The sequence below is a fragment of the Muntiacus reevesi genome, chromosome 2, assembly GCF_963930625.1.
Source record: "Muntiacus reevesi chromosome 2, mMunRee1.1, whole genome shotgun sequence".
Classification (NCBI taxonomy): Eukaryota; Metazoa; Chordata; class Mammalia; order Artiodactyla; family Cervidae; genus Muntiacus; species Muntiacus reevesi.
In genome coordinates this window covers 108478301-108506112 of record NC_089250.1, presented here as the reverse complement: position 1 = coordinate 108506112, position 27812 = coordinate 108478301, and the positions used below count along the sequence as shown (strand labels likewise).

Below are 27812 nucleotides of genomic sequence, written 5' to 3'. Positions count from 1 at the left end.
TTAGTAGCTACATAAAGCTCCTAAAGTCAAAACACCCATCTGTTTCTAATGCCTGAGTCATGTAGCTTCTTGTGTACAAGAGGTTTTTTAAAAATGTATAAGGGTAAAGCTTGGGCTCAAATTAGCCAGAAGTGCAACTTAGCTACTTTCCAGGTAGCTATTTAGTGGCTTCCTACCTTCCTTCCTAGTCCACGGTTATATGCTGTTCTGAAGTTCACATCTAGGTTCTCACATGAGATAATAGCATAGTAGTCGAGTGTGATGGGCAACTGACCTTTGATATCCCTCACCCAGACCTTTGGATGTGGGAAATAAAAGAACATACATCTGGATATAAGAAAGTTTGTGTGTTTTTTTTCTGATACAGGGTCAAGGAAATGATTCCTCCAAGGCCACCTCTTACCCGTAGGACAGGAGGAGCTCAGAAGGTAAGTGCCAAAGCCAAGGTGAAACTCTGAGATGTTGAGTGCACCCACTTGAAAATAGGGCATGGGCTCTTCAGTATGTTTTCCAGAAGGGGTGAGAAATTGTAGCTTCAAATATTTTCCCTCATGCTTCTTTCTGACCAGTGGCATCCAATGAATAGCATACAGTGTTTAATCTTTGGCTGATGGTTTCTGAGATGGGAAGAAAAGGGCAATTTATACCTAAAGTATTATTGAATGTAAAACCCAATCCAGTTTCAGACTTTCATTCCATGTCTTGATCTCTCTGAGGCCCGTTTATCAGACATTTTGTATTTTTCTAGGCGGTGAGTGACTACCACATGCAGATCAAGAACATTTCTAGAGCCATTCTGAATGAATATCACAATATGTTTGGAAAACAAGTAGTCAAGACTGGGAATGATATAGATAGTGAAACCCTGGAGGAGCAGAAGTGCCAGCTCAACTATGAACTTAATTGCTCTGGAAAATACTTTGCTTTCAAAGAACAACTCAAGGTAAATATTAATTTATTAATCCATGGATTTTTATGAATCTTCTTCTCTGCATATGTAGTTATCATTTATTTTCCAGTTATGTTCAACTTTGCTCTACCTTTCTTGCTACTGGTACAAAGACCTATGTTCTCTATGATAGGCTGTCTAGAGACATTCTTCCACTCCTATATAGTCTTCGTGTGGTTCAGTATCCGTACTGAGTGTAAGCTTGTAATAAACTAATTCCTCACTTGAAGTTAGGCCAGATTTGGGGCCAGATGTCATGTTGCACTAACAGGCAGACACTCTGTACCTGGTGTTGATTCCATGACAATTTTCTGTTTCCCATTGCAAACCTTTTCCTAGCCTATAGAATCACTAAGATTTGAGAAATACTTACTTAATAAAACTTTCCCAAATAATAATGGCTAATATTTATTGAGTATTTGTTGTATACAGACAAATTTTTAAATACTTCATATTTTACTAATTTAATCCTCACAACAACTATAAGAGAAAGGTACTCCTCATTTTATAGATAGAGAATTGCAGTACTTAGTTGGTTACATAATTTGCCCAAGATTACAGAGCTAGTAAAGGTCAAAGATGGGATGTACATTCAGGCAATCTGGCTCCAGACTCAACATTCTTATTTGCTACAGTGCAGTGCCTCTCTATATGCATTAACTATGTGCCCTAAACTGTACCAAACAGATACAAAGAAAGTATGTGGAAATAATAAAGTGAAAAGCAAATGATACCCATGGAGACAAGAGGCTATTCTCAGGTGGCATAGGCATATCTCAGTTTGATTCCTGGTTCTACTATTACTAGCTGGATGACCTTCTTCACCTGTTATTTCTCTTTGGCCTCTCAATCCTCTTTTGAAGTAAGATAGGAATACCAGAAGTATGTATCCATTTAATAAATGAGGACACCGAAATACCAAGTGTAAAATAATTTATGAGGTTGTATAGTGGCAGGATTAGAACCAGGATTCCATTGTTCAGTCTCTCAAATCAAGCCTTTCTCCTTCTCTCCCTTGAATCATGTTGCCACCATGAGAAACATAATGCATAAACATAATGCTAAGGTTTTCTTTGGCTTTATGACTCTCTTTGCAAAATGTGAATCTTGTATTGACCATGTTGATGATGATAGTAATGTCAAGAAAAGAATGATGTCGTGAAGACATACTTTGATGTTATGCAAAGTATGTTGATTGGGGGAAAATCAGAGAACCAACAGTCTAGCAGTCACCAAGGAAAATCGGTTCACCTTCTGGATTTCTGATGAGCTTTAGATCAGAAGCTCAAGGGAGGTGTGTGCTGTTAGCATGCTGCTGAACTGTGCTATCAGATGGTGATACGTGTCTCCTGCAGCATGCTGTGGTAAAGATTGTGAGAGAGAAGTACTTGAAGACAACATCATTTGAAAGCCAAGAGGAGCTGCAGAAATTTATCAGTGAGCTATATGTTTTCTTGGTGGATCAGATGCATGTGGCCTTAAACCAGGTAGGTGCTTTAGAACTAAGCACTCGTCCTTTTCTCTGTAGGTCATCAGGGTCTCCTCTAAATAATTCCTTTCTTCTTGCCTCCTTTCTTCCTTAACTCCATAGACATTTATTGGGGTAGCTGCTCTGTGCTAGGAATTGAAAACACAAAGATCAATGAGAAACTGCCTAACTTATAAGACTAATTTTGGAAAAAATAAGGGGGTGTCCTCTTTCATGCAATCTCAAAAACTACAGAATGATCTCTCTTCGTTTCCAAGGCAAACCATTCAATATCACGGTAATCCAAGTCTATGCCCCGAGCAGTAATGCTGAAGAAGCGGAAGTTGAACAGTTCTATGAAGACCTACAAGACCTTCTAGAACTAACACCCCCCAAAATTGTCCTTTTCATTATAGGGGACTGGAATGCAAAAGTAGGAAGTCAAGAAACACTTGGAGTAAAAGGCAAATTTGGCCTTGGAGTAAAGAATGAAGCAGGGCAAAGGCTAATAGAGTTCTACCAAGAGAACACACTGGTCATAGCAAACACCCTCTTCCAACAACATGGAGACGCTACACATGGACATCACCAGATGGTCAGCACTGAAATTAGATTGATTATATCCTTTGCAGCCAAAGATGGAGAAGCTCTATACAGTCAGCAAAAACAAGACCGGGAGCTGACTGTGGCTCACATTTTGAACTCCTTATTGCCAAATTCAGACATAAACTGAAGAAAGTGGGGAGAATGACTAGACTGTTCAGGTATGACCTAAATCAAATCCCTTATGATTATACAATGGAAGTGAGAAACAGATTTAAGGGACTAGATCTGATAGATAGAGTGCCTGATGAACTATGGATGGAAGTTCGTGACATTGTACAGGAGACAGGGAGCAAGACCATCCTGAAGAAAAAGAAACGCAAAAAAATGAAATGGCTTTCTGAGGAGACCTTACAAATAGCTGTGAGAAGATGAGAAGCGAAAAGCAAAGGAGAAAAGGAAAGATATACCCATTTGAATGCAGAGTTCCAAAGAATAGCAAAGAGAGATAAGAAAGCCTTCTTCAGCGATCAATGCAAAGAAATAGAGGAAAACAATAGAATGGGAAAGACTAGCGATCTCTTCAAGAAAATTAGAGATACCAAGGGAACATTTCATGCAAAGATGGGCTCAAAAAAGGACAGAAATGGTATGGACTTGACAGAAGCTGAAGATATTAAGAAGAGGTGGCAAGAATACACAGAAGAGCTGTATAAAAAGAAAGGCTCTTCACGACCCAGATAATCACAATGGTGTGATCACTCACCTAGAGCCACACATCCAGGAATATGAAGTCAAGTGGGCCTTAGGAGGCATCACTACGAATAAAGCTAGTGGAGGTGATGGAATTCCAGTTGAGCTATTTCAGATCCTAAAAGATGATGCTGTGAAAGTGTTGCACTCAGTATATCAGCAAATTTGGAAAACTCAGCAGTGGCCACAGGACTGGAAAAGGTCAGTTTTCATTCCAATCCCAAAGAAAGGCAATGCCAAAGAATGCTCAAACCACCGCACAACTGCACTCATCTCACATGCTAGTAAAGTAATGCTCAAAATTCTCCAAGCCAGTCTTCAGCAATATGTGAATCATGAACTTCCAGATGATCAAGCTGGTTTTAGAAAAGGCAGAGGAACCAGAGATCAAATTGCCAACATCTGCTGGATCATCAAAAAAGCAAGAGAGTTCCAGAAAAACATCTATTTCTGCTTTATTGACTATGCCAAAACCTTTGACTGTGTGGATCAGAATAAACTGTGGAAAATTCTGAAAGAGATGGGAATAGCAGACCACCTGACCTACCTCTTGAGAAATCTGTATGCAGGTCAGGAAGCAACAGTTAGAACTGGACCTGGAACAACAGACTGGTTCCAAATAGGAAAAGGAGTAGGTCAAGGCTGTATATTGTCACCGTGCCTATTTAACTTATATGCAGAATACATCATGAGAAACACTGGGCTGGAGGAAGCACAAGCTGGAATCAAGACTGCCAGGAGAAATATCAGTAACCTCAGATATGCAGATGACGCCAACCTTATGGCAGAAAGTGAAGAAGAACTAAAGAGCCTCTTGATGAAAGTGAAAGAGGAGAGTGGAAAAGTTGGCTTAAAGCTCAACATTCAGAAAACTAAGATCATGGCATCCAGTCCTATCACTTCATGGCAAATGGATGGAGAAACAGTGGAAACAGTGGCTGACTTTATTTTGGGGGGCTCCCAAATGACTGCGGATTGTTATTGCAGCATGAAATTAAAAGACAGTTACCCCTTGAATGGAAAGTTATGACCAACCTAGACAGCATATTAAAAAGCAGAGACATTCCTTTGTCAACAGAGGTCTGTCTAGTCAGGGCTATGGTTTTTCCAGTGGTCATGTATGGATGTGAGAGTTGGACTAAAAAGAAAACTAAGGGCTGAAGAATTGATGCTTTTGAACTGTGGTGTTGGAGAAGACTCTTGAGAGTCCCTTGGACTGCAAGGAGATCCAACCAGTCCATCCTGAAGGAGATCAGTCCTGGGTGTTCTTTGGAAGGACTGATGTTGAAGCTGAAACTCCAATAGTTTGGCCACCTGATGCGAAGAGCTGACTCATTGCAAAAGACCCTGATGCTGGGAAGGATTGAGGGCAGGACGAGAAGGGGATAACAGAGGATGAGATGGTTGGATGGCATCACCGACCTAATGGCCATGGGTTTGGGTGGACTCTGGAAGTTGGTGATGGACACAGAGGCCTGGCGTGCTGCGGTTCCTGGGGTCACAAAGAGTCGGACACGACTGAGCAACTGAACTGAACTGATGCCAGTTATAGCTTCATAAAACTGGGGAGAAAAGAGAAATTCTGAAAAGTTTTTATTGTATTTGGCAATAAAGAGGGTCTTGTTAACCTTTACATAGCGGTTTTATTGGTCTAATGATTAGATCCAAATTGTAGTGAATTGAGGAGTAAATTAATGATTAGAAAGCAGGTGGGATAAACATTCAAGAAGTTGGAAGATAAAGGGAAGAAGTGGGAAAGTAGTAGCTAGAAATTAGAGATTTTCTTTTTAAGATGGAAAAGCGTTTAGAATGTCCTCAGGTTTAGGAAAAGGAGTCAGTAGATTGGGAGAAGTTGAAAGTTGAGGGGAAAGAGGGGGCAATCAATGGCAAACTTGGGATATACAAGTGGAAAAGGATCAAGAATTTAGATGTAAGGATTAGCCTCGAAACAGAGAAGGATGTGATACTTCTTCCTCTGAGGTTGAAAGGAAAGACGTACAATGGATGCAGAAATAAACAGTTTAAGGGCTTCCCTTCTTAACCACTGGTGGAGTGGTTAAGAATCTGCCTTGCAATGCAAGGGATGCCGGTTTGATCCCTGGTCTGGGCAGATTCCACGTGCTGTGACCCAGCTAAGCCTGTGCACCACGGCTGTTGCGCCCCGCGCTGCAGCTCCTGAAGGCCCGTGTGCAAGAGCCTGTGCTCCGCAACAAGGGAAGCCACCGATGCGAAGCTCACACACCGCAGTGAGGAGTAGCCCCCGCTCTCTACAACTAGAGAAAGCCCACATGCACCAACAAAGACCCACCACAGCCAAAAAATTACGTAAATCTTAGAAAAAAGAGAAACAGTTTGGTTGTGGGATTCAAAAGTTGAAGGATTTTTTTTTTTTTTTTTTTGCCTAATAGTTTCTGTTTCCTCTGTGAAGTAAGATCTTTACTAAAAGTGAAGGGAGTGTTGAATGTAAAGTTTGAAGAGAAGAAAATTTAGATACTGCCTAGCATAATGGAAAATGTTGCGGAACAAGGACAAATACATAGATTATTGAGAGTATTAAAGTCTTCAGCTGAGACCGTATGCAGTTTTCTTCAGGCTTAGTTAGCAGCTTCTGCCTAAGAAGGAAGAAGTCAGATTGTAGGATTCTTTTGATTTGGGGGTTTTCTGAGCAAGTGCAGGAAAAGAACAAGGATGCCCAGGATTTGAGTGTGCTGGTGAGAGAGAAGTATGAGTAGATAATCATGAGGTCCAGGCTTATCCATTTGGGAAATTATAGGCGTATTGGAAATCAGCAGTTTTAAGGGGACTAAATGACAAGAAGACAGAAGGCTTGTAATGTGGGTATGGGGAGTGGATATTAGTGGTAAAATATTTCTGGTTTGGGCATAGGAGCTTGTTGCTATAGGGATTTGGAGCTCAGAAAGAACAGAGTACAGAGGCATTAACAATGATCAGAAGCTCTCTTTGGCCCATCTCAAACTTAGCTTCATTCTTCACATTCCTTAGTGACTCTCCTTGTTAAAGTCAGTGATATAAGTTTTATTTCTAGTTAAGAAATCAGGGAAGGGGTCTTCCCTGTCCCTAGCCTCTGGCCCAAGAGATTGATTATTATACCAGACCTCCTTTCCTATCTGGGTATAAAGGATATGTTATTTTTCCTTCTACCTTTCTGGCTATGTCTAAAATGTCTCCTTGGTAGAATCTGTTTATATATCCCACTGAAAATATAGATGTAGCTGCCAAAGATTTGTTTTCTTGATGTTTGAAAATTCTAGCTAGTTCTTGCCAACCTTTTCATGTCATGACACCTAAAAAATGATAATATTTTTGTACACTAGAGAAAAGGAAAGAAGCTAAATGGGGTTAGAAGTGACTTAGAGATGCTGACTGCCTAGCCTTGAGGAGAACAGTTCTGCTGTAAATAATTTTTACTCACTTCCATGAGCTCAGACTGTTGGTGTTCAGATACCTGAGATTCTATTTCACCCTTGATATTTATCTGTTGGTTCACACTCACTCTGTTACTGTACTGGCAAGACTGTGAGAAACCTCAGTATCCTTTTAGACATCTTAACTAGAGTCTCATATCTGGTTTATTCTTATAAAACTTGTGTGCTTATAATTGCTTCATTTTGTCTGCCTGTCATCTTGATGCTGACAAGAGCATGCCAGACGATGTCCAAGGCACCCCTCCAACCATTTACACTAGCAGTGAACAGCTTCGACTCTTCGCATTTGAAGCAGAAGTCAATGAGAACTATGAAATGGCAACAGTGTACTATGAAGAGGTAATCGAACATCTTTCTGGTGGTTGTTGCTACTGCTAATTGTTTAATATGGATATAATAAATAGTAGTGTTTGATTGTTTAAAATCCAACCTTGTTGGTGAAAAGACAGACACATAGACCAATAAAACAGAGTCCAAAAATAGGTCCACAGAAGTAGAGCCATTATATTTTTGACAAAGTTGTTTACAAATTTAAAAATTCAATGAGGAAAAGATAGGCTTTTCAAAAAATTGTGTTAGAACAGTTGGTTATCCATATGCATAAAATGAACCTCGAGAGGCAGAAATAAAGATGGCAGAGTAAAAGGACATGGAGGTCACCTCCCTGCCTTAAGCACATTAAAAATACATCTACATGTGGAACAATTCTCACTGGAAACTGACAGAAGGACTCATGTACAACCAAGGCTGTAAGAAAGATACACACATAATTTAGTTGAAAGGGAAGAAAAGTGATCTGGTTGGGACCTGTGTTCCTAGGAGGGGACACAGAGGAACAGGGAGGGTGCACTGGTATATATTCACACTGAGGAGTAAGTGGGTCAAGCCACAGACTGGATGTCCCAGTCCTAGATTACTGTGTAGAGAAGACAAGGCCCTTTTGCTGGTTGGAGGACTGACTGCTGGGACAGATAGGAAGGCTGGAGAAGCCTGGACTCCATTTATGAGGAATGCAAGTGTCCTGGCTTGCCCCTGAGGCAGGGCAGAGAGGGATCTGCCCTACAGGCTGGCACATTTCCCACGGTCGCCCCACCATGCACCTGGGCCCAAGCCAAGCCAATGCTCCAGCCCCACTCAGACCACACCCCAGCACAGCATTGGATCTGGGGGGGCACAACCAGGGAAAAAAATTCCAACCTGGGTGGCATCTGAGACGAGCCAGAGGTGGCTACATAAGCAGCCATAGTTATAGCTATATGCACATGGGCCCAACTTGCTTCAGCACACCCTGCCTCTGGTGCAAATGTTCCAGTGTGGCGAGAGGGAAAAACACACACTTAATGGGAACATAGTCAGCTGGAGGAGAATTGTCACATCTGGTTGTGAAACTGTTGCCCTGTGTTTTCTTCTGAGAATTTTATAGTTTTAGGTATTACATTTAGGTCTTTGATCCATTTGAATTATTTTTTGTATATGGTGTTAGATAAGGGTTCAACTTCATTCTCTGCATGTGGATATTCAGTTTTCCTAGCATAGTTTGCTTAAGAGGTTGTCCTTTCCCTACCGAATGGTCTTGACACCTTTGTCAAAAGTCATTTGACCATATATGTTAGGATTTATTTCTGGGCTCTCTGTTCTATTCCCTTGGTTTATATGTCTGTTCTTATACCAGTACCAGACTGATTACTGTAACTTTGTTAAGTTCTGAAATCAGGAAGTGTGAGTTTTCTAGCTTTGTTCTTTTTAAAGATTGTTTTGGATATTCAGGATCCTTAAGATTCCATATAAATTTTGGAATGGGCTTTTATGTTTCTGCAAAAAAAATATCATTGGGATTTTTATAGACATTGCATTGAATCTATATATTGCTTTTCACAGTATTAAGTCTTATAATCTAATCTGTGAACATACAATGTGTTTCCATTTGTTTGTCTCTCTTCTTTAATTTCTTTCAGCAATGTTTTATAGTTTTCACTCATTATAAGTTGCTTTTATTGTTACATATTTGTGGATAAGCTGATATTTGCCTCCTCAAGACTGTGACAGAAGTGATTATATATAAATCTTTAAAATGAAACATAAAATGAATCTTTTGGTTCCCAAGTAATTGGATGAGCGTATGGTGACCAGAACACTGATACTAGGAAGCAATGAATTGAGGATTCTTTTTTTTTTTGAGGATTTATTTTTTACATTATTTCAACAAATATTTATTGACCACATAATATAAGCCAGACAAGTGACTGTTCTGGGCATTCAGAATTTAGTGGTAAGCCAAAAAGAAGTCATATTTGTAATTTCATAGAGCTTACAGTATTTTTGGAGTACTTGCTATGTGATGTTATGTGCATGAAGGATGTAACGTAGTGTCACAGTAACCTTGGTCCTCTTGATGTTTCATGTGGCAGAGGTTAGTTCGTGAGCCCCAGAACCTGGAGCACTGGCTGGACTATGGTGCCTTCTGCCTGCTGACTGAAGACAATATCAAAGCAGAGGAGTGTTTTCGAAAAGCCCTTTCCCTGAACCAGAATCATATCCAGAGGTATGGTTGGAAGGGAGAGGGGGGTGAGCAGGAGCAGATGAGCTGCTGCCTGAATTTGCCTCGGTCCCTGTGACGTGGGGCCGTGCTGTCAGTCGTGTGCTGGTCTCTCCTCAGCCTGCTGCTGTGTGGTGTGCTGGCTGTCCTCATGGAGCACTACGAGCAGGCGGAAGTTTTCTTTGAGGATGCCACTTGCTTGGAACCAACCAATGTTGTAGCCTGGACTTTACTTGGTTTGATATTTTCCTATGATACGAATGTATCTTCTTTCATTAGAAGATTTTTCCTTTCTCTTTCCATTCTTTAATGGCTCATCATGTAATTCTTAAACTTTGGTAGAAGTGTGGGAAATTTAAATGAACTATTGTGTTTGATAGTGGGAAATTAGTCGCATTTGTTTCAACGTCTTTTTTTTTTTCAGGCTTGTACTATGAAATTCAAAATAATGATATTCGAATGGAAATGGCATTTCATGAAGCCTCCAAACAGCTTCAGGCACGAGTTCTTCAGGCACAAGTCACGAAGCAGAAGAGCACTGGTACTGTAGAGTATGCTGAAGAAGGAGGGAAAGCAGAATCCAGCTTAGGTCCTTGGGGAATCACCAATGGTTCTTCTACAGCAGCCCTCAAAGTGGAAGCCCCAACAGGTAGGACCAGGGAGATGATGTGGCTATTGGAAAAATGATTGGCCTCATGAGTAGGACTTGGCACATAGTAGGTACTCAGTAAATAGTTGTTAAATGAATGAGAAAGTGGAGTTTCGAGTTGTTCCAGGGCTACCAGGCAACAGTCCTTCTAAACATTTCCTCATTCATGTGACTGAAAGTCGGAAATTTCTCCTGTTGTTGCTTGTCAATTTTTTGAGACTTAAAATTTTTTGAGAATTTAACATCTCTATGTATCCCTAAAAGGGGTATCATTTTAGCAGAGTAAGTTTCATTCTTTTCCCCCTCACTCTCTTCTCTAGGATCTAAAGTCTCAGTCTTGTGATTGTAAAATTTTAAAATTTATTTATACACTTTTTCTTCCTCTTCTTCATTGACATTCTCCTTTCCTCCACTTTAGGACATCATTCTAATATGCTTAAGTTGTGTGTTTTCATGTGTTTCTTGTGTATGTTATTTTGTTTGTAAGTTATTACACTTATTAGCACAAAATTGTTATTTTGTGTACATATATTTTCAACAGTTTAGGGTATAATGGATATTTCATAAACTGCACATATTTAATGTGTACAATTTGATAAGTTTTGACATATGAACACATCCATGGAAACATCACCACAGTCAATATAATGAACATATCTGAAAACTCCAAAACTTTCTTTGTGCCCATTTGTAATCTCTTTCCCCCATCCAAGTACTCACCAGGCCCGACCCTGCTTAGCTTCCGAGATCAGACAAGATCTGGCACATTCAGGGTGGTATGGCTGTAGACCGTAATCTCTTTCTCTTGCCCCTGTTTCCATATAACCACCAATCAGCTTTCTATTACTATAGATGAGTTTACATATTTTAGAATTTTATTTATTTATTTATGGCTGCCCTGGGTCTTCATTAATGTGTGCGGGCTTTCTCTTATTACAGCGAGTGGGGACAACTATTCTTTGCTGTGGTGTGTGGGCTTCTCATTGCGGTGGCCTCTCTTGTTGCGGAGCAAGGGCTCTAGGGGCGTGGGCTTAGTAGTTGTGCCTCACAGGCCCAGCTGCTTCGCAGCATGTGGGATATTCCCAGACCAGGCTCCAGCCTGTGTCCTCGGCATTGGCAGCCAGATTCTTAACCACTGGGGAAGTCCCAATTTTAGAATTAAGTAGAATTACACAGTATATACTCTTTTTTGTCTAACTTTTTCTGCTTCAGTAGGTCCGCCAGCTCAATCAGTCAGTCATGTCTTTGTGACTGTTTGCGACCCCATGGCCTTTCTTATCTCTCCTTGCTATTCTTTGGAACTCTGCATTCAAATAGGTATATCTTTCCTTTTCTCCTTTGCTTTTGTCTTCTCTTTTTTCCTCAGCTATTTGTAAGGCCTCCTCAGACAGCCATTTTGCTTTTTTGCATTTCTTTTTCTTCTAGATGGCCTTGCTCCCTATCTCCTGTACAATGTCATGAACCTCCGTCCATAGTTCATCAGGCACTCTATCAGATCTAGTTCCTTAAATCTATTTCTCACTTCCACTGTATAATTGTTAGGAATTTGATTTAGGTCATACTTGAATGGTCTCATGGTTTTCCCTACTTTCTCCAATTTAAGTCTGAATTTGGCAATAAGGAGTTCAGGATCTGAGCCACAGTCAGCTCCCGGTCTTGTTTTTGCTAACTGTATGGAACTTCTCCATCTTTAGCTGCAAAGAATATAATCAATCTGATTTCACTATTGACCATCTGGTGATGTCTATGTGTAGAGTCTTCTCTTGTGTTGTTGGAAGAGGGTATTTGCTATGACCAGTGCATTCTCTTGGTAGAAGAACTCTATTAGCCTTTGCCTTTCTTCATTCTGTACTCCGGGGCTGAATTTGCCTGTTACTCCAAGTGTTTCTTGACTTCCTACTTTTGCATTCCAGTCCCCTACAATGGAAAGGACATTTTTTTTGGGTGTTAATTCTAGAAGGTCTTATAGGTCTTCATGGAACCGTACAATTTCTGCTTTTTCAGCATTACTGGTCGAGACATAGACTTGAATTACCGTGATATTGAATGGTTTGCCTTGGAAACAAAGAGAGATCATTGTGTCGTTTTGAGACTGCATCCAAGTACTGCATTTTGGACTCTTGTTGACTATGATGGCTACTCCATTTCTTCTAAGGGATTCTTGCCCACAGTAGTCAATTTAACAGTCATCTGAGTTAAATTCACCCATTCCAGTCCATTTTAGTTCACTGATTCATAAAACGTCGATGTTCTTTCTTGCCATCTCCGGTTTGATCACTTCCAATTTGCCTTGATTCATGGACCTAACATTCCAGGTTCCTATGCAATATTACTGTTTACAGCATCGAACCTTGCTTTCATCACCAGTCACATCCACAACTGGGTGTTGTTTTTGTTTTGGCTCCATCTCTTTATTCTTTCTGGAGTTATTTCTCCACTGATCTCCAGTAGCATATTGGGCACCTACTGACCTGGGGAGTTCATCTTTCAGTGTCCTATCTTTTTGCCTTTTCATACTGTTCATGGGGCTCTCAAGGCAGGAATACTGAAGTGGTTTGCCATTCCCTTCTCCAGTGGACACATTTTGTCAGAATTCTCCACCATGACCCGTCTGTCTTGGGTGGCCCTACACGGCATGGCTCATAATTTCATTGAGTTAGACAAGGCTGTGGTCCATATGATTAGATTGGTTAGTTTTCTGTGCGGGTGGTTTTTAGTCTGTTTTCCCTCTAATGGAGAAGGATAAGAGGCTTATGAAAGCTTCCTGATGGGGTAGATTTACTGAGGGGAATACTGGGTCTTGTTCTGATGGGCAGGGCCATGCTCAGTAAATCTTTAATCCAATTTTAATTATTTTGAGACTCAAACATGTTGTTGCCCATATCAGTCGTTCATCCTTTTTATTGCTGAATAATATCCTGGTGTATGGAGATACCACATTGTATTTATTTAATTACCGGTTGATATATATTTGGGCTGTTTCTAGTTTGGGGCTGTTAAAGTTGCTGTGGATATTGTGTACAAGTTTGTGTATAGACATGGACTTTCATTCTTTTGGATAAATGCTTGTTATTTTTTAGTCACAAAGTTGTGTCTGACTCTTTGCAACCCCATGGAATGCAGCATGCCAGGCTTCCTTGTCCTTCACCACCTCCCAGAATTTGCTCAGACTCATCTCCATTGAGTCAGTGATGCCATCCAACCGTCTCATCCTCTGTCGCCCCTGATACTAGGAAAGATTGAGGGCAAGAGGAGAAAGAGGATGAGATGGATAAATACTTAGAAGTTGATTAGCTGGGACTGTTCAACTTAGAAGTTGTATATCTGGGTTATCTAGCCATATGTTTTTTATTTTCTAATATTTGAGAATTTTTCCAGATATATTTGTTTCTTATTTCTAATTTAACTTAATAATGATTAGAAAATGTACTTTACATGATTTGAGTCCTTTTAAATTTATTTTGACTTGTTTTATGGTCTAGTGTTTAATCTGACTTGATCCATATACACTTGAAAAGAGTGTGTATTCTGCTGTTGTTGAGTGGAGTGTTCTATACAGTGAGTTTAATTAGTTGATTGTGTTGTTCAGCTCAGCAAATGCTTTGTGGTGTTGTGCCTCTGAAGTTTTGTTTAAATAGTTCTTCCTACCTCAAGTCACATTTTCTTTGATTAACTTTATAATATTAGTTTTACATTTACACGTTTAATCTATCCAGATTCTATCTTTGAGTGTGATACTAGGTGGGAACTAGTTTCATTTTTCTCCATGTAGAGAGAGAATTTTCTCAAAACCATCTGTTAAACAATCATCTTTTATCATTTGATTTATGGTGTATATGTCTTTGAGCTCTTTGTTCTGTCTCATATGTCTGATCTTAAAACAACATCACACTCTTTATTGCTGTGGTGTTATACTATGCCTTGGTTTCTGGTATATGAGGTTTTCCCATTTACTTGCCTTTTGTTTACCTGACTTACCTGTTCATGAATTCTTTATTCACCTATATGACTTTTATAGTGAGTTTATCAAGTACGTTAAAAATCCAGTTGGACCTTTTATTTCAACTGTATTGAATTTATAGATTAATTTAGGGGTAATAGACATCTGTGCTTCTGTGCTTGCTCCCTCAGTCATGTCCAGCTCTTTGAGACCCCATGGACTGTAGCCCTCTAGGTTCTTGCCTGGAAAATCTGGGAATTCTCCAGGCAAGAATACTAGAGAGGGGTTGCCACACCCTCCTCCAGGGGATCTTCCCAACCCAGGAATCAAACCCAGGTCTCAAGCATTTCAGGCAGATTCTTTACCATCTAAGCCAACAGGGGACCTCAGTAGACATCTGCATATTATTAACCATTCTATCCAAGTGTGTGGAGAATCTCTCCATTTACTCAGGTCATCTTCTGGGTTCTTTATTAAAGTTTTTAACATTTTCTTCCCAGTGAGGTCCTGTTTAAGTAATTCATAGTTGTTTTATTGATTCCATTGCTATCATAATAGTATCTTATTTTAATTATGTTTTCTAGTTGGTTATTGCTGGTATTTTTTAATGTGTGCTATTGACTTTCTACATTTTAGATTTTAGTGTATACTGTTGTTTTTTAGATTTGACTTGTATTTGATAATCTAATTTGACTCATTTTTTTAAAATAAGTGAGCTCAGTTTATTTGTTTATTTTCAGCTGTGCTGGGTCTTCGTTACTATACAGGCTCTTCTCTTGTTGCAGAGAGTGAGGGCTACTCTCTGGTTGAGGGGTGCAGCGTTCTCGTTACAGTGGCTTCTTTTATTGCAGAGCACAGGCACTGGGGCGTGCAGGCTTCAGGCGTTGTGGCACTCGGGCTCTGGAGCACAGCTCTTGGTAGCTGTGGCGCACAGGCTTAGCTGCTCCGTGGCATGTGGGGTCCTCCTGGACCAGAGATCGAGCCTCTGTCTCCTGCACTGCCAGGGGGATTCTCCACCACTGAGCCGCCAGGGAAGCCCGTCATTTGACTCCTATAGATTCAGAAAGATTATTACTTCTATTGTTTTTTCCAGAATATGATTATTATATCATCTGCCAATAATTATAGTATTACCTTTTCTTCCCAATTCTCATACTGCTTACCTCTTTTTATTATTGACAGTAATATGTTGTATATTAGTTGTAGTGTTCAGCCTTGTCTTCTTTCCCTAGGAGGAATGAGTTTAATGTTTGTCTATTAAATCTAAAGTATGGTTTAAGATTTTTCTTAAAAAAAAAAAAAAAACCTTTACAGAATTAAGAAAAGTGTCTTCTGTTCTTAATTTCCAAAGAGTTTTTTTTCATTAATAACTGTTGATCTTTATCAGATTCTTTTTCTGCATCAATTAAAAAAAATTATTTTCTCCTTTTGTCTATTAGTATAGTGAACAACATTGATAGATTTCTTTTATATTGAACAATCCTTGTAATAACTGAATAAATACTGCTTGATCATAATGTATTAATTTTTAATATACCTTTTGATTTGAATAGCTAACTCTTTATTTTGGATCTTTGCATCTGTGTTCATAAATGAAAACCTATAGTTTTTTTGGTCTAGTTTTGTAATCCAGATTATTAGGTACCTTTTGTTCTTTTGCTTTTAGTCTTTAATGTATTTGTATTCCATATTTATTAGTGTTATTCATGGCATTTTCTACTTTTCTTTTGCATTTTCTACCTTTTAGAGTTCATCAATTTCATCTAGGTTTAAAAAATTCATTAGAGGTACATGTCTTATCATATTAATATATTATTTTTATACAGACTTTTTTTTAGAGCAGCTTAAGTTTCTAAAGTTATGTCTTGTTCTTTTATTGGTAACATTCATCTGTCTCTTCATTTTTCCCAATTCTGTTTATTTCTGTATGTTAGATAGGTCGGTTGGCTATATTTCCCAGTCTTGAAGAAGTGCCTTACGTAGGAGATGTCCAGTGGGGTCCAGCAGGGCACTCTTCTCTGCTCACCAGAAGTACACACTCTAGAAGTATCCCTCTTCTCTTGTGGCAAGGTGAACTTTATGAGCATGCTGGTAAGCAGGACTAGCCCCTGGCCCAGTTGTCCGTGAAGCTGTGCCTCATGTGGTGACTGAGGGCCCACTGGATGGCACAGTATCTTCCTGTGTGGTTGGTTGTGCATTCCCGAGGGACTCAAGGCTGGTGCCAGTCCACTGGTGAGCAAGTCCATGTTCCCACACAGCTGTTCGTGAGCTCCAGGGGAGCTCATGGCTTGTGCCAACCCACTGGTGAGTGGGGTCGATTCCCAGTGGTACTAGGCCAGAGGGAAGATTCTAAAATGGCATTTGCTAGTACCAATGTTATTATGGTAGAATGCTTCAAAAATGGCTGTTTTATTAGTGTCTGCATCCCTAGAGGGAGTACCAGTTGGCTGCTGCCACCCCAAAAGGTTCTCCAAGATCAGCAAGTGGGTCTGACCCGGGCTCCTTTCAAATTAATGCCTCTGTGCTGAGACTTGCAGCATGTGAGATTTTGTGGACGTCCTTTGAGTGGAGTGTCTATTTCCTATAGTCCTTTGGCTCTCCTTATCCTAGCCCCCACTGGTTTTCAAAGCCAGGTGTTCTGGGGGCTTGTCTTCCTGATGCAGAATCCCTAGGTTGAGGAGCCTGATTCAGGGCTCAAACCCCTTGCTCCTCGGGGAGGACCTCTGTGATGGTGATATTCCTCTTTGTGGGTCATCAAGTTGAGAGTGTGGATCCTGACTATACCATGTCCCCATCCCTCCTACCATCTCATTGTGGTTCCTTCTTTAAGTCTTTAGTGTGGAAAACATTTTCTTCTAGTCTCTGTCATTTTCATAGATAAAGACAGCTGTTCTATAAGTGGTTGTAAATCTGATGCATCCATGGGAGGCGGTGAGTTCAAGGTCTTCCTACTCTGCTATTTTGGCCACCTCCAGTTTCTTTTTTTTCCATTAAGATCATGTCTCGATGATCAGTCTGCATAATTAACCAGCCTCTTTTTCCTGAAATGCATATTGGATTACCTCCATCTCCAATAGTTTGGGTTTCCTTTTCTTTCTTGTTCTGCCTACAACGCTGGAGACCCGGATTCAGTCCCTGGGTCGGGAAGATCCCCTGGAGAAGGAAATAGCAACCCACTCTAGTACTCTTGCCTGGAAAATCCCATGGATGAAAGAGCCTGATAGGCTACAGTCCATGGGGTCGCAAAGAGTTGGACACGACTTAGCGACTTCACTTCACTTCTCTTTCTTGTTACACCCATTAGGTGTAATCATTTCCCAGTAATACTGTCTTACTTTCTAAGAGCTCACCTACCCTCACAGTTTCTATTTCACTTCTCATAACTCTCAAATGTCTGTCTTTAATGCTGATGCCCCTCCAGAGTCCAGCAGTGGATTTTTCCACTAGTTAACTCATCTCCTCATATCTCAAACTGACTGCATTGTTTTATTAGGCACCCAAGCTCATGATCTCAGAGTCAGTCCCTCTTCTTGCTTGCTTACTTGACCTTCTCTGTATCCTTATATCAAGTTGATTTTCCAGACCAGTTGATTCTCTTTCGAAATGCTCCCTACATCATTCCTTTATATTTACACTGCTATCCATTACCAATATCCAGAGTGTTATAACAGCCTTATTACAGACTTCTTCATCAACATTTTTTTCTCCTTGCTGCATAGTACTGCTAGAGTAATCTTCATAAAATACCACTTTAATCCTCTGATTTTTCTGCTAAAACTCTTCATTGTAACCCTCTTCTTTTTCTTATAGAAGAAAACTCCTAGCATTCATATATCAATACAGTCTAGCCCCTAGCCTCCCTTTCCTTAATTTTTGCTATGCAATCCTCAGTACCCATTAAAATAATTAGCTTGCTACTCCCAGACTTTAGCCCCTATCTCTTTAGCTATCCAGCTTCTACCTATTTTTCAAAGTCATATCTTTTTCCCTAGCTGAGAGTGACCTCTTCTGAGTCAGAGCCAGTTGGCATTGATAATTTCCTAACTGGCATTGCTTTTTATTTTTATTCCTAAAACATGTATTTATATGAGAGGCAGCATGGTATGTTTAAGAGCTTCAGCAAATTAACTTTTCTGTGGTTCACTTTGTTTAATGGGACATAATAAACATATCTCATAGTGTTGTGAAAAATAAATAAAACTATGCATTACAGTCCTTATGTTCAAATACAGTCATGTTCAAATAGAGCTTCTTTATATGATGATGATGATGGTGATGATTCTTGAATAATGAGATAAAATAGAATTCTTGTCCTTGAGGAGTTTTAATATTTTCTAAAATTTCTAAAATTCTAAAGTATTAATATTCTCCTTTGGATTCTTGAGATTCTAGGTTTAGCATATAGCTTTTGCAATAGGTATTTGTTTGAAATTATCAGGACTTGGGCTTACAGCAGGTTTGGACTAGGGAGTCACAGTGACAGGAGCTGTGCTGTCAGTGTAGCTTCTACTCTTTAAATTAATCAGAAATATAAAAGTCTGCAAAACAAGTTTTTCCATGAAATATCTAGGGGATATGTATGCTTTGGAAGTTACTTGTATTTTATCTGCTTTTGTAATAAACTTTTTTCACTGTGTTTGTCTTCCATTTTTTAAATTATGAATATGATAACACATTTATAGGAAACTTGAAAATGCAGAACAGAGTTACATGTAGTTCCACTATATATTACAATTATTTTTTAAAGTAGGTAAATTAAGAGTTTTAGTTGGAGTTTTAGTATCAAGCTCTCAAAAATTAACAGAATGAATATACAGAGAAATAGAAGGATATACTAGACCTGAAAAGCACTATAAACTAGTTCAACATAATTAAGATTTACACAGTTTTCATATAACAATAGGATACAAATTCTATTCAAGTTCCCATAGACTATAAACTATGAAGACATTGGAACATATCCAGGAACATAAGACCAGGTGCAAAAATTCCATGGCCTCAAATCATGCACTGTTCTCTTTTCACTGTGGTATTATGTTAGAGATCAATATCAAAATATATTTGAAAATAACCCACATATTTTCAAGTGTAATATAACATTTACCAAGAGAGATATTTGACTTAGCTATTGAGAGCCTCAACAAAATTAGAAGACCGAAAAAACACAGCGGGTGGTTGCAGAGAAGAAAGTGTTTGAATGAGAAATTAATATCAAAGATACTTTAAAAATCTCATTTTTGGGAAGTCAAATGTCAAAAATATTTGTAATAGAATAAAAATGAAAAGAGAATTTGTTGTACACTGAAGCTGTTCAATGCAATTAAATACAATGTGGAGTCTTGAATGAAGTATGAAAACAAATAATGGACACTAGCAAAGATTTTGTGAAATTTGAACAAAATCTTACTTTAATTAATAATGCTGTATCACGTGTTAATTTCCTGTCATCGTTTTTTTTTTTTACAGCATAGTATTTCTTTATATTCTCAGAATTCGATTAGAAGTTTCAAGCCTTGTTCAAATTTTTTCCTATAATAAACATTTAAATACTAATAACAATTTAGGAAAGTGTTTTTTTTCTCATTAAAATATAATCTTTTTAGGACTAGGAGCTCCATTATCCATTCTAGATGAATTTCTTGATGAATCCTCTCAACTGCAGTCTGATTCACATGAACCCATTTTGTCTGTACAATCTCAGGATCCAGCTGCCAGCCAAAAAGCATCCAACATATTTATCAAGGAGACAGCATCAAAAAAAGGTAACTAGAGTAAAGATTTCTGCTTGAAAGAAGGGCATAAACAAACTAGAGAATGATAAAGACTCTTATGATGACCAAAATGGCAGTCTTGTTTGAAGTTGACTGGTTTATCTGTTATATCTAAATTCCTTTATATGAGGCTAGTCTCTGAAATCTAATCTCAGTAGTGCAACTCTTTCACTTTTAGCTCAGAGAAATAGCCAACAGATCTACGACTTTCTAACAATAAATTTTCATGTTGGGAATATCTAAAGGTTCAAAGTATCTACAGATCTCTTTCACATTCAGGAAGATCTGATTACTTTTCTTTGGCTGAGGGGATGGGTGCATGCTGTCCAACATGTAGGACCTTAGTTCCCTGACAAGGGATTGAAGTGCTTCCTGCAGTGGAAGGGTGGAGTCCCAACCACTGGACTGCCTGGGAAATCCTAGGAAGATCTGAATTAAAAAAAAACCAACTTTCATTTCATTCAACTTGTATTTGGAACCACCAGCAGACCAACCTTGAGAACCGATGAGATCTCTTTGGGGGCCATTGTTGTAGAATAATGTCTAGATTTCAAGATTATACTTTCTCTCTTATAATTGAGTAGAATACTCTCCCTTCTGTGTGTCTGAGCTTCTAAATCTCTTCTTTATATCTAATTGTCTGTTATTTTAATATCATTTTTTCAGAAGCCCTAAAATCTCAAGAGTCATCAACTTATCTGCATTCCACCCCTTATAGCGTTTCCCAAACTCCTACCACCATTTTCATGGAGACCATACGCTTCTTGATGAAGGTCAATGCTGTGCAGGTGAGAATATTTGGAATAGGGCAAGTAGAGGGAAAGATTTTAATGAGCTACTTATTCTATTATAGTGGTATCTTTGCAAGTTTAAATGTGTATGATGCAGAAATTAAACATGTTTCTAAGGGCACAGCATAGGCCTAATAGGATAAACATCCAAACGTGAACTACTCTCTGCAGAAAGCATTGGCAGACCTCACTGCCAGTCTGCTTCCTATAGAATATCAGCAAAGCAAAGTCAGACTCTGAGTTGTGTAGCCTGATGTTACTTTAATATGGGAACTCATATTATATGAGTGTTAGGGGTTCAAAGGAGCCTAAGCACACCCTTCTTTCCTTCCAGATTCTGAACCAATTGAAACTATTACACAGTGCCATTGGGGGATAAAAATATTAATCTTTTATTGGTAAAACTGGGCTGGATATGTGATTGGTCCCAGATCTGATTTAGCCATGCAGTCATAGGTAGAACAGCTGGAGAGTTGCAATCTGCTCCCAGAGAAGAAGAGCATCCTGCAAGGTCTACCTACCACATAGGCAATGAGAAACATATCCATGAAGCAAGCAGTAAGAGAGAGAGCAAGATGCAGGAGCCAAGAGAATTGGCTCTCAATCTGTAGAGTGCGTGCCCCACTTGAGGGTGGGCAAACTCAAGAAAGGGCAAGAATTACGAACTCAGTGAGAGTGGACCACATAAAGCAGGAGCCTTTAACTTACTGACCATTCACAGTAGAGAAACAGGCTGCCTGTCTCCCTAATTAAATGAATCACTTTCCCCCCCATGTCCAAGAGCCTGAATGCAGGTAGAGGAAAGAGCTGCAGAGCCTCCCCTGTATTTTCCTAAGCAGGTATTAATGATAGTGGAAGTTTCTGTGTTACAGACTGGGATGGGAACAGAGGGAGAAGAAGGGTTTCCTCTCTACTTAGCAAGTACACATGAGTTTGTCAAATTTTCAGGCCTTAAATCATATTAAAAACAAAGAATAGCCCAAAGTATAACTGGTGAATATAACAAATGTTTGAGAGTATGTCAGAAACAGACATTTATGTTTCTAAGATCCCAGGTCTAGAATTTTAGAAAGGGAAGTTTTGCCTCATTCTGAGTTTCCTTGTAAACACAAGTGCCTGAAAATTTACCTTATATTTTAATTTGGTGGTAGATGAAATGCCTATGTATGCTACACAGCAGGCTAAAACTCATCTAGTATGACCAGCAAGACCAGGATTGTATAGTTCTACAGATAATTAACTTGGAAATATTGCTACATGAATAGCTCTTAATGGAACCATGATATGCTGAATGTTCATAACTCACCTCTAACCTTTTGAAATTGATCATCATCTCATTCTATAATATATTCCTTATTATTTATTATCAGAGACATAATCTTCAACCATGAGAGCTGTGGAACTGACACAGTGCAGTCATTTACATGTTTCTTATCACCTGATTTTTCCTTGCAGTATGTACACAGAGTGCTTGCCCATGAGCTACTGTGCCCTCATGGAGGCCCCAGCTGTGAGTATTATTTGGTGCTGGCCCAGACACACCTTCTCAAGAAGGACTTTGCTAAAGCAGAGGAATACCTTCAACAAGCAGCCCAGATGGACTACCTGGTAATTACTTTTGCTAGAGCGTCCTAAATTTAGTTTGGAGAAGGGACAAGCAGGCCTTCTTAAAGGTGGTGATGCCATATGACAGGTAGATTTGTGATTATCAGAGGTGGGGGTCATCAGCTGTCAGTTAATTCATTTTATCTAATTTCCTTCCATTTGTTTTTCTTAATTAATCATGACTTTTACAAAGGCCAGAGAAAAGATAAGGACAGCTCTTTAGCAGACAGTTCATCTACTTCAATTTTCCCGAACTTCTGCTTTCTCTTTATGAACACCATCATGGTTATGCTTGAGTGTTTTTCTTAATATTTACCCGAAGGACAAAATGACTTTGAAGAATGAGAGGGCAGTCCTAGAGCAGCATTTCCCAGTGCAACTGAATGGCCCTCTTTCTAATTTGCAAAAGAACACAGACTTCATTTAAATAAAAATGTTAAACAAAAATCATTAATATGCTTTTAAATACTATCTCATCCCATGTACTACTTGTTTTTCACTTTCTCAGAACCCTAATGTCTGGGGCGTGAAGGGTCATCTCTATTTTCTGAGTGGAAATCATGTGGAGGCCAAGGCATGCTATGAGCGAACCATTAGTTTTGTAGTGGATGCTTCTGAAATGCACTTTATCTTCCTGCGCCTGGGGCAAATATATCTGGAAGAGAAAGAGGTGAGGAATAGAGGATGGGGAATAACTGGTCATGGTCTGAGACCTGATTAACTTTAACATCCTTCTTTGAGGACTAAAAATAGTAATATGATAATGATACTTTTACATCCAAAGGTAAAGTGACTTGATCAACATCAGATAACCAGTAATTAATAGAAGTTGGATTCAAATCCAGGCAGTCTAATATTCAGTTCAGTTCAGTCACTTAGTTGTGTCCGACTCTTTGCGACCCCATGGACTGCAGCACGCCAGGCCTCCCTGTCCATCACTAACTCCTGGAGCTTACTCCAACTCATGTCCATCGAGTCAGTGATACCATCCAACCATCTCATCCTCTGTCATCCCCTTCTCCTCCTGTCCTCAATCTTTCCCAGCATCAGGGTCTTTTCAAATGAGTCAGTTCTTTACATCAGGTGGCCAGAGTATTGGAGTTTCAACTTTAGCATCAGTCCTTCCAATGAATATTCTGCAAAAAAACATTTATAAAGGATACACTGCTTTGTAATAAAATAAAAATACTGTGAAAAAAAAGTACTGAGAAAAAACATTTACAAAGGATATACTGCTAAAGGACTGCTATCCAGAATATACAAAGAACTCTTAAAATTGAACAATAAGAAAATACACAACTCATTTAAGAAAAGGGCCAAAGACCTTAACAAGCAAAATGCAGATGAAATACAATAGAAAGAAGGGAACTGCCTGATGGTCCAGTACTTAAGACTCCATGCTTCCACTGGAGGGGCTGCAGATTTTATCCCTGGTCAGGGAACTAAGATCCTTCATGCCACACGGTGAGGCCAAAAAATTTAATAAAAAAAGAAAGAAGAAATACAGATGGAAAATAAACACATGAAAAGATGCTCCCCATCATATATCATTAGGGAAATGCAAATTAAAACAGTAACGAAATATAACTACACACCAAAATCTGCCACATTGACATTGCCAAATGCTGCTGAGGATGTGGGAGCAACAGGAATTCTCTTTCATTGCTGGTGGGAATGCAAAGTGATATAGCTACTTTGTGAGACAGTTTGGCAGTTCCTAACAAAATCAAAAATATTTTTATCCTATGATGCAGCAGTTATGCTCCTTGTATTTACATAAAGAAGTTGAAAACTCACCTCCGTACCAAAACCTGCACATGGGTGTTTATAGTAGCTTTATTCATAATGGCCAAAACTTGGATGCAGCCAAGATGTTTTTCAGTAGGTGAATGGATAAATAATCTGTGGTACAGCCAGATAATAGAATATTATGCAGTGCTAAAAAGCTGTGAAGCTGTTAGGCTATAAAAAAACATAAAAGGAGCCTTAAATGCTTGTTATTTAGTGAAAAAGTCAAATGTGCGAAAGCTGGGCGGTGCATGATACCAACTGTATGATATTCTGGAAGAGATAAAACCATGGAGACAGTAAAGGTATAAGTGATTTCCAGGGACTGGAGGAAGGAGAGAGATGAATAGATAAAGCACAGAGGGTTTTAAAGACAGTGAAAATGCTCTAATGATGGAAACATGTCACACGTTTTTCCAAACCCATAGAATGTACAACTCCAAGAGTGTACCCTGGGGAAAACTGTGGTCTTTAGGTGATGATGGTATGTCAGTGTAGGTTCATTAGTTGTAACAAACATAGCACTCTGGTAGAGGATGTTGCTAATGGGAGAGCCTATGCATGTGTAGGGACTGGGGGTAATTGGAAAATCTCTGTAGTTTCAGTTTTGCTGTGAACATAAAACTTCTCTTAAAAAGTTGTCATAATATGAGTCCTTAATAATCCAAGGACTCATCTAACTTAGATTGGTGTGGAGTATTAATACAATTACAGAAGCCCCATGATTATTCTGGTGATGTAGTATTTAAAACTTCTAGAAGAACAACAGCTTAGTGGTGCTTTCTTTCTACAGTACGAAAAGGCAAAGAAAACCTACTTGCAAGCCTGTAAGAGATCACCTTCGTGCCTTACCTGGCTAGGACTGGGAATCGCCTGTTACCGGGTAAGAGTTTGAGGCATTGAGACCAGCCTGTGCATAGAGCTGACCTTGGCTTCTTGGCCTTCCAGGTATCCATGGGGTTTGAATGATGGTGCGAAGGCTATCAGGGCAATCTTCTCTAATAAAAAGTTGCTCTTCAGTGCTGTTCAGTAGAAAACTGAAGTTCAATCTGAACTACAAAACTAAAATGTTCTTTAAAAATCCCACAAAAACTAAAGTGTGAAGCTATATAATAAAAAAAATTAATGTTATTTGGTACATAAGCTCATAATTTTATGATGTTATCTGTAAGAGAAAAGTGATATAGAATGTGAAGAATCTACTCAATTGAAAAAGCTAACTGATACTTATTAAGCTCTGTGGCCCTTCTATATTCAGGAAAAGTTGCTACAGCTTCTGGTAGATCTTCTGTTCCTCTGCCACTGAAAACTCTTTAGTCACCCTTCCCTCCTTTCCTCTAATCTTTGAAAGAGGCATGCATTCTCCTGTTCTTGTCTAACTCCTTCATGTGTGTTTGTGATCTTTCCCTCTCCTTTTCTCCTAATCCCTTACTTTATTAATATTTTCTTTCCTTTGATTTACATCGTTAAGCTTTTCTTCTCAATCAGCTCTTTCCATGTACTTTCCTCCTTCAACAACAATAACAACCTCCCTGGTTGTTAACCTTAAACAAAAGAGTGTTTACATGCCTTGATTCCTATCCCTCATTGCTGTTTTATTTTTTAAATCATAAAGGTAAAACATGATCATTATAGAAAATATGGATGATACACAATATGAAGAAAACATGAAAGTATTCTTAATCCCACCACTAATGATAACCAATGATGTTAACATTTGAATGCATTTTCCTCTAGTCTTTTTTTATACATATATGGTGCTAGTGGTAAAAAAAAACTGCCTGCTAGTGTAGAAGACATAAGAGACACAGGTTTGATTCCTGGCTTGGCAAGACCCCCTGGAGTAGGGCATGGCAACCCATTCCAATATTCTTGCTTGGAGAATCCAGTGGACAGAGGAGCCTGGCGGGCTATAGTCCATGGGGTCGCAAATGGTTGGACATGACTAAAGTGACTTAGCATGGAAGTAATTTTAATGTATAAGATTGTAAATAATATATTTGCTGCTTTGTAATCTTTTTTCTACTTGACAATATAGCATTGGTACTTTCTCATATCATCAAATAGTCTAAAACATGAATTTTGATAATTGTGTAGTATTCCCTGGTTTGGATGAATAAGTAAGATTACCATGTAATTTATCATATAAACCTGGACCCTTTTAAGAATGTAAAGGGCAATATTAATAATTACACTGGGACATAGCCAACTGGGACATGTGATCAGTTATATAGAAGCCATATACCCTCTGTTCCACCTTCCCAGAAAGGATGTAAAACAACTCTTGGTGTTGAAAACCCAACAGCACTTTCGAAAGTACAAGAAACCAACTATATAAACTAGTCAGCATAAATCATGCTTCTATTTGTTCTAAGTAGCATAAAAATATTTTTATTGATACAGAAATTCAGAGAAACTTGTGTTAAGCCCTACTGCTAAGATGTCCAAGTAATCTCTGCCCCACAGTGAGTGTTTCATAGTTATGCTGTATCTATGTGTGGGTATACCATAATTTACTTGACCAGCCACTTAGTATTGGACTTGTCATTCATTAGTTTCTACAATTATATTATTATAAATAAAGCAGGAAGAAACATTCTTAGACATAAATCTCTGTGCTTAATTCTGTTATTTCCTTAGGATATATTCATAGAGAATGTAGAAAAATGTTAGTCTTTATACTGTCAACTCATGTTCTAGAAAGGCTATTTACTGATTTTTACTCTGCCAGGTATGAGAATTCATTTTACTGTTAACTTCATCAACAATGGGCATTATCATTTGCCAATTTTCTTGGCTGTGCCACACAGATTGTAGGATCTTTTTTTTTTTTCTTTTTTTTTTTTTTAGATTGTAGGATCTTGATTTCCTGACCAGGGATTAAACCTGGGCCCTTAGCAGTGACAGCATGGAGTCCTAACCACTGGACCACTGGGGAATCCCAATATGTATCTTAATTTACATTTTCATCACTAAAGAAGTTGAAATCATGTGATACAAGTATTTCTTTACTTGTGAATCATATGTTCATTTCCTAGGTTGCATTTACCCTTCACTTCCTTGCAATTAGATGTATAACACTAACACTTGGCTGAAACTTCTCTGATGAGGACCACATATAACATCCTAATTGCCAAATGCAGTAGACTCTTAGATGAATTCTCTGTGACACTTAACCTGTTGACTGCTAACTTCTTGAAGCCCTCTCCTCCGTTGACTTCCACAAGGGTGTCCTTCTCGGCCTTTTTTGCTGACTCCTGGTCTTTTACCTACCATAGTTGTTGCGTCCTCCTGGGTTCTATAGCCAGCTCTTCTGCTGTCACCGTATTTCTTCTCACGAAGAAATATCATCTACCCCAGTGGTCTTAACTACCACTTGTGCCCCAATCAATTCCAAAGTTTCAGTTCCTAACACTTTCATGTTCTGACCCTTATGTCAAACAGCTCCATTTGCTGGTCCGCTAGACACCTCATAATGTACGTATCCAAAGTATAACCTAACTTATCTCTGAAGGATTCTCACATTCCTTAAGCCTGTATATTCTCCTTTATTCCCTATCTTAGTGAATGGGA

General features: G+C 38.9%; 1 protein-coding gene across 1 annotated transcript in view; it reads left to right on the top strand.

The window, feature by feature from the left end:
* The window catches only part of CFAP70 (cilia and flagella associated protein 70), an 81195-nt gene that overhangs the window by 41253 nt on the left and 12130 nt on the right, over nucleotides 1-27812 (top strand). The window contains exons 14-25 of the mRNA XM_065922567.1: nucleotides 368-428; nucleotides 749-943; nucleotides 2305-2436; nucleotides 7373-7498; nucleotides 9568-9701; nucleotides 9816-9931; nucleotides 10120-10344; nucleotides 19888-20046; nucleotides 20722-20843; nucleotides 22302-22454; nucleotides 22960-23121; nucleotides 25033-25122. Of these exons, the coding sequence (XP_065778639.1) occupies nucleotides 368-428; nucleotides 749-943; nucleotides 2305-2436; nucleotides 7373-7498; nucleotides 9568-9701; nucleotides 9816-9931; nucleotides 10120-10344; nucleotides 19888-20046; nucleotides 20722-20843; nucleotides 22302-22454; nucleotides 22960-23121; nucleotides 25033-25122 (1675 nt within the window). The remainder of the gene's footprint in view (nucleotides 1-367; nucleotides 429-748; nucleotides 944-2304; nucleotides 2437-7372; nucleotides 7499-9567; nucleotides 9702-9815; nucleotides 9932-10119; nucleotides 10345-19887; nucleotides 20047-20721; nucleotides 20844-22301; nucleotides 22455-22959; nucleotides 23122-25032; nucleotides 25123-27812) is intronic.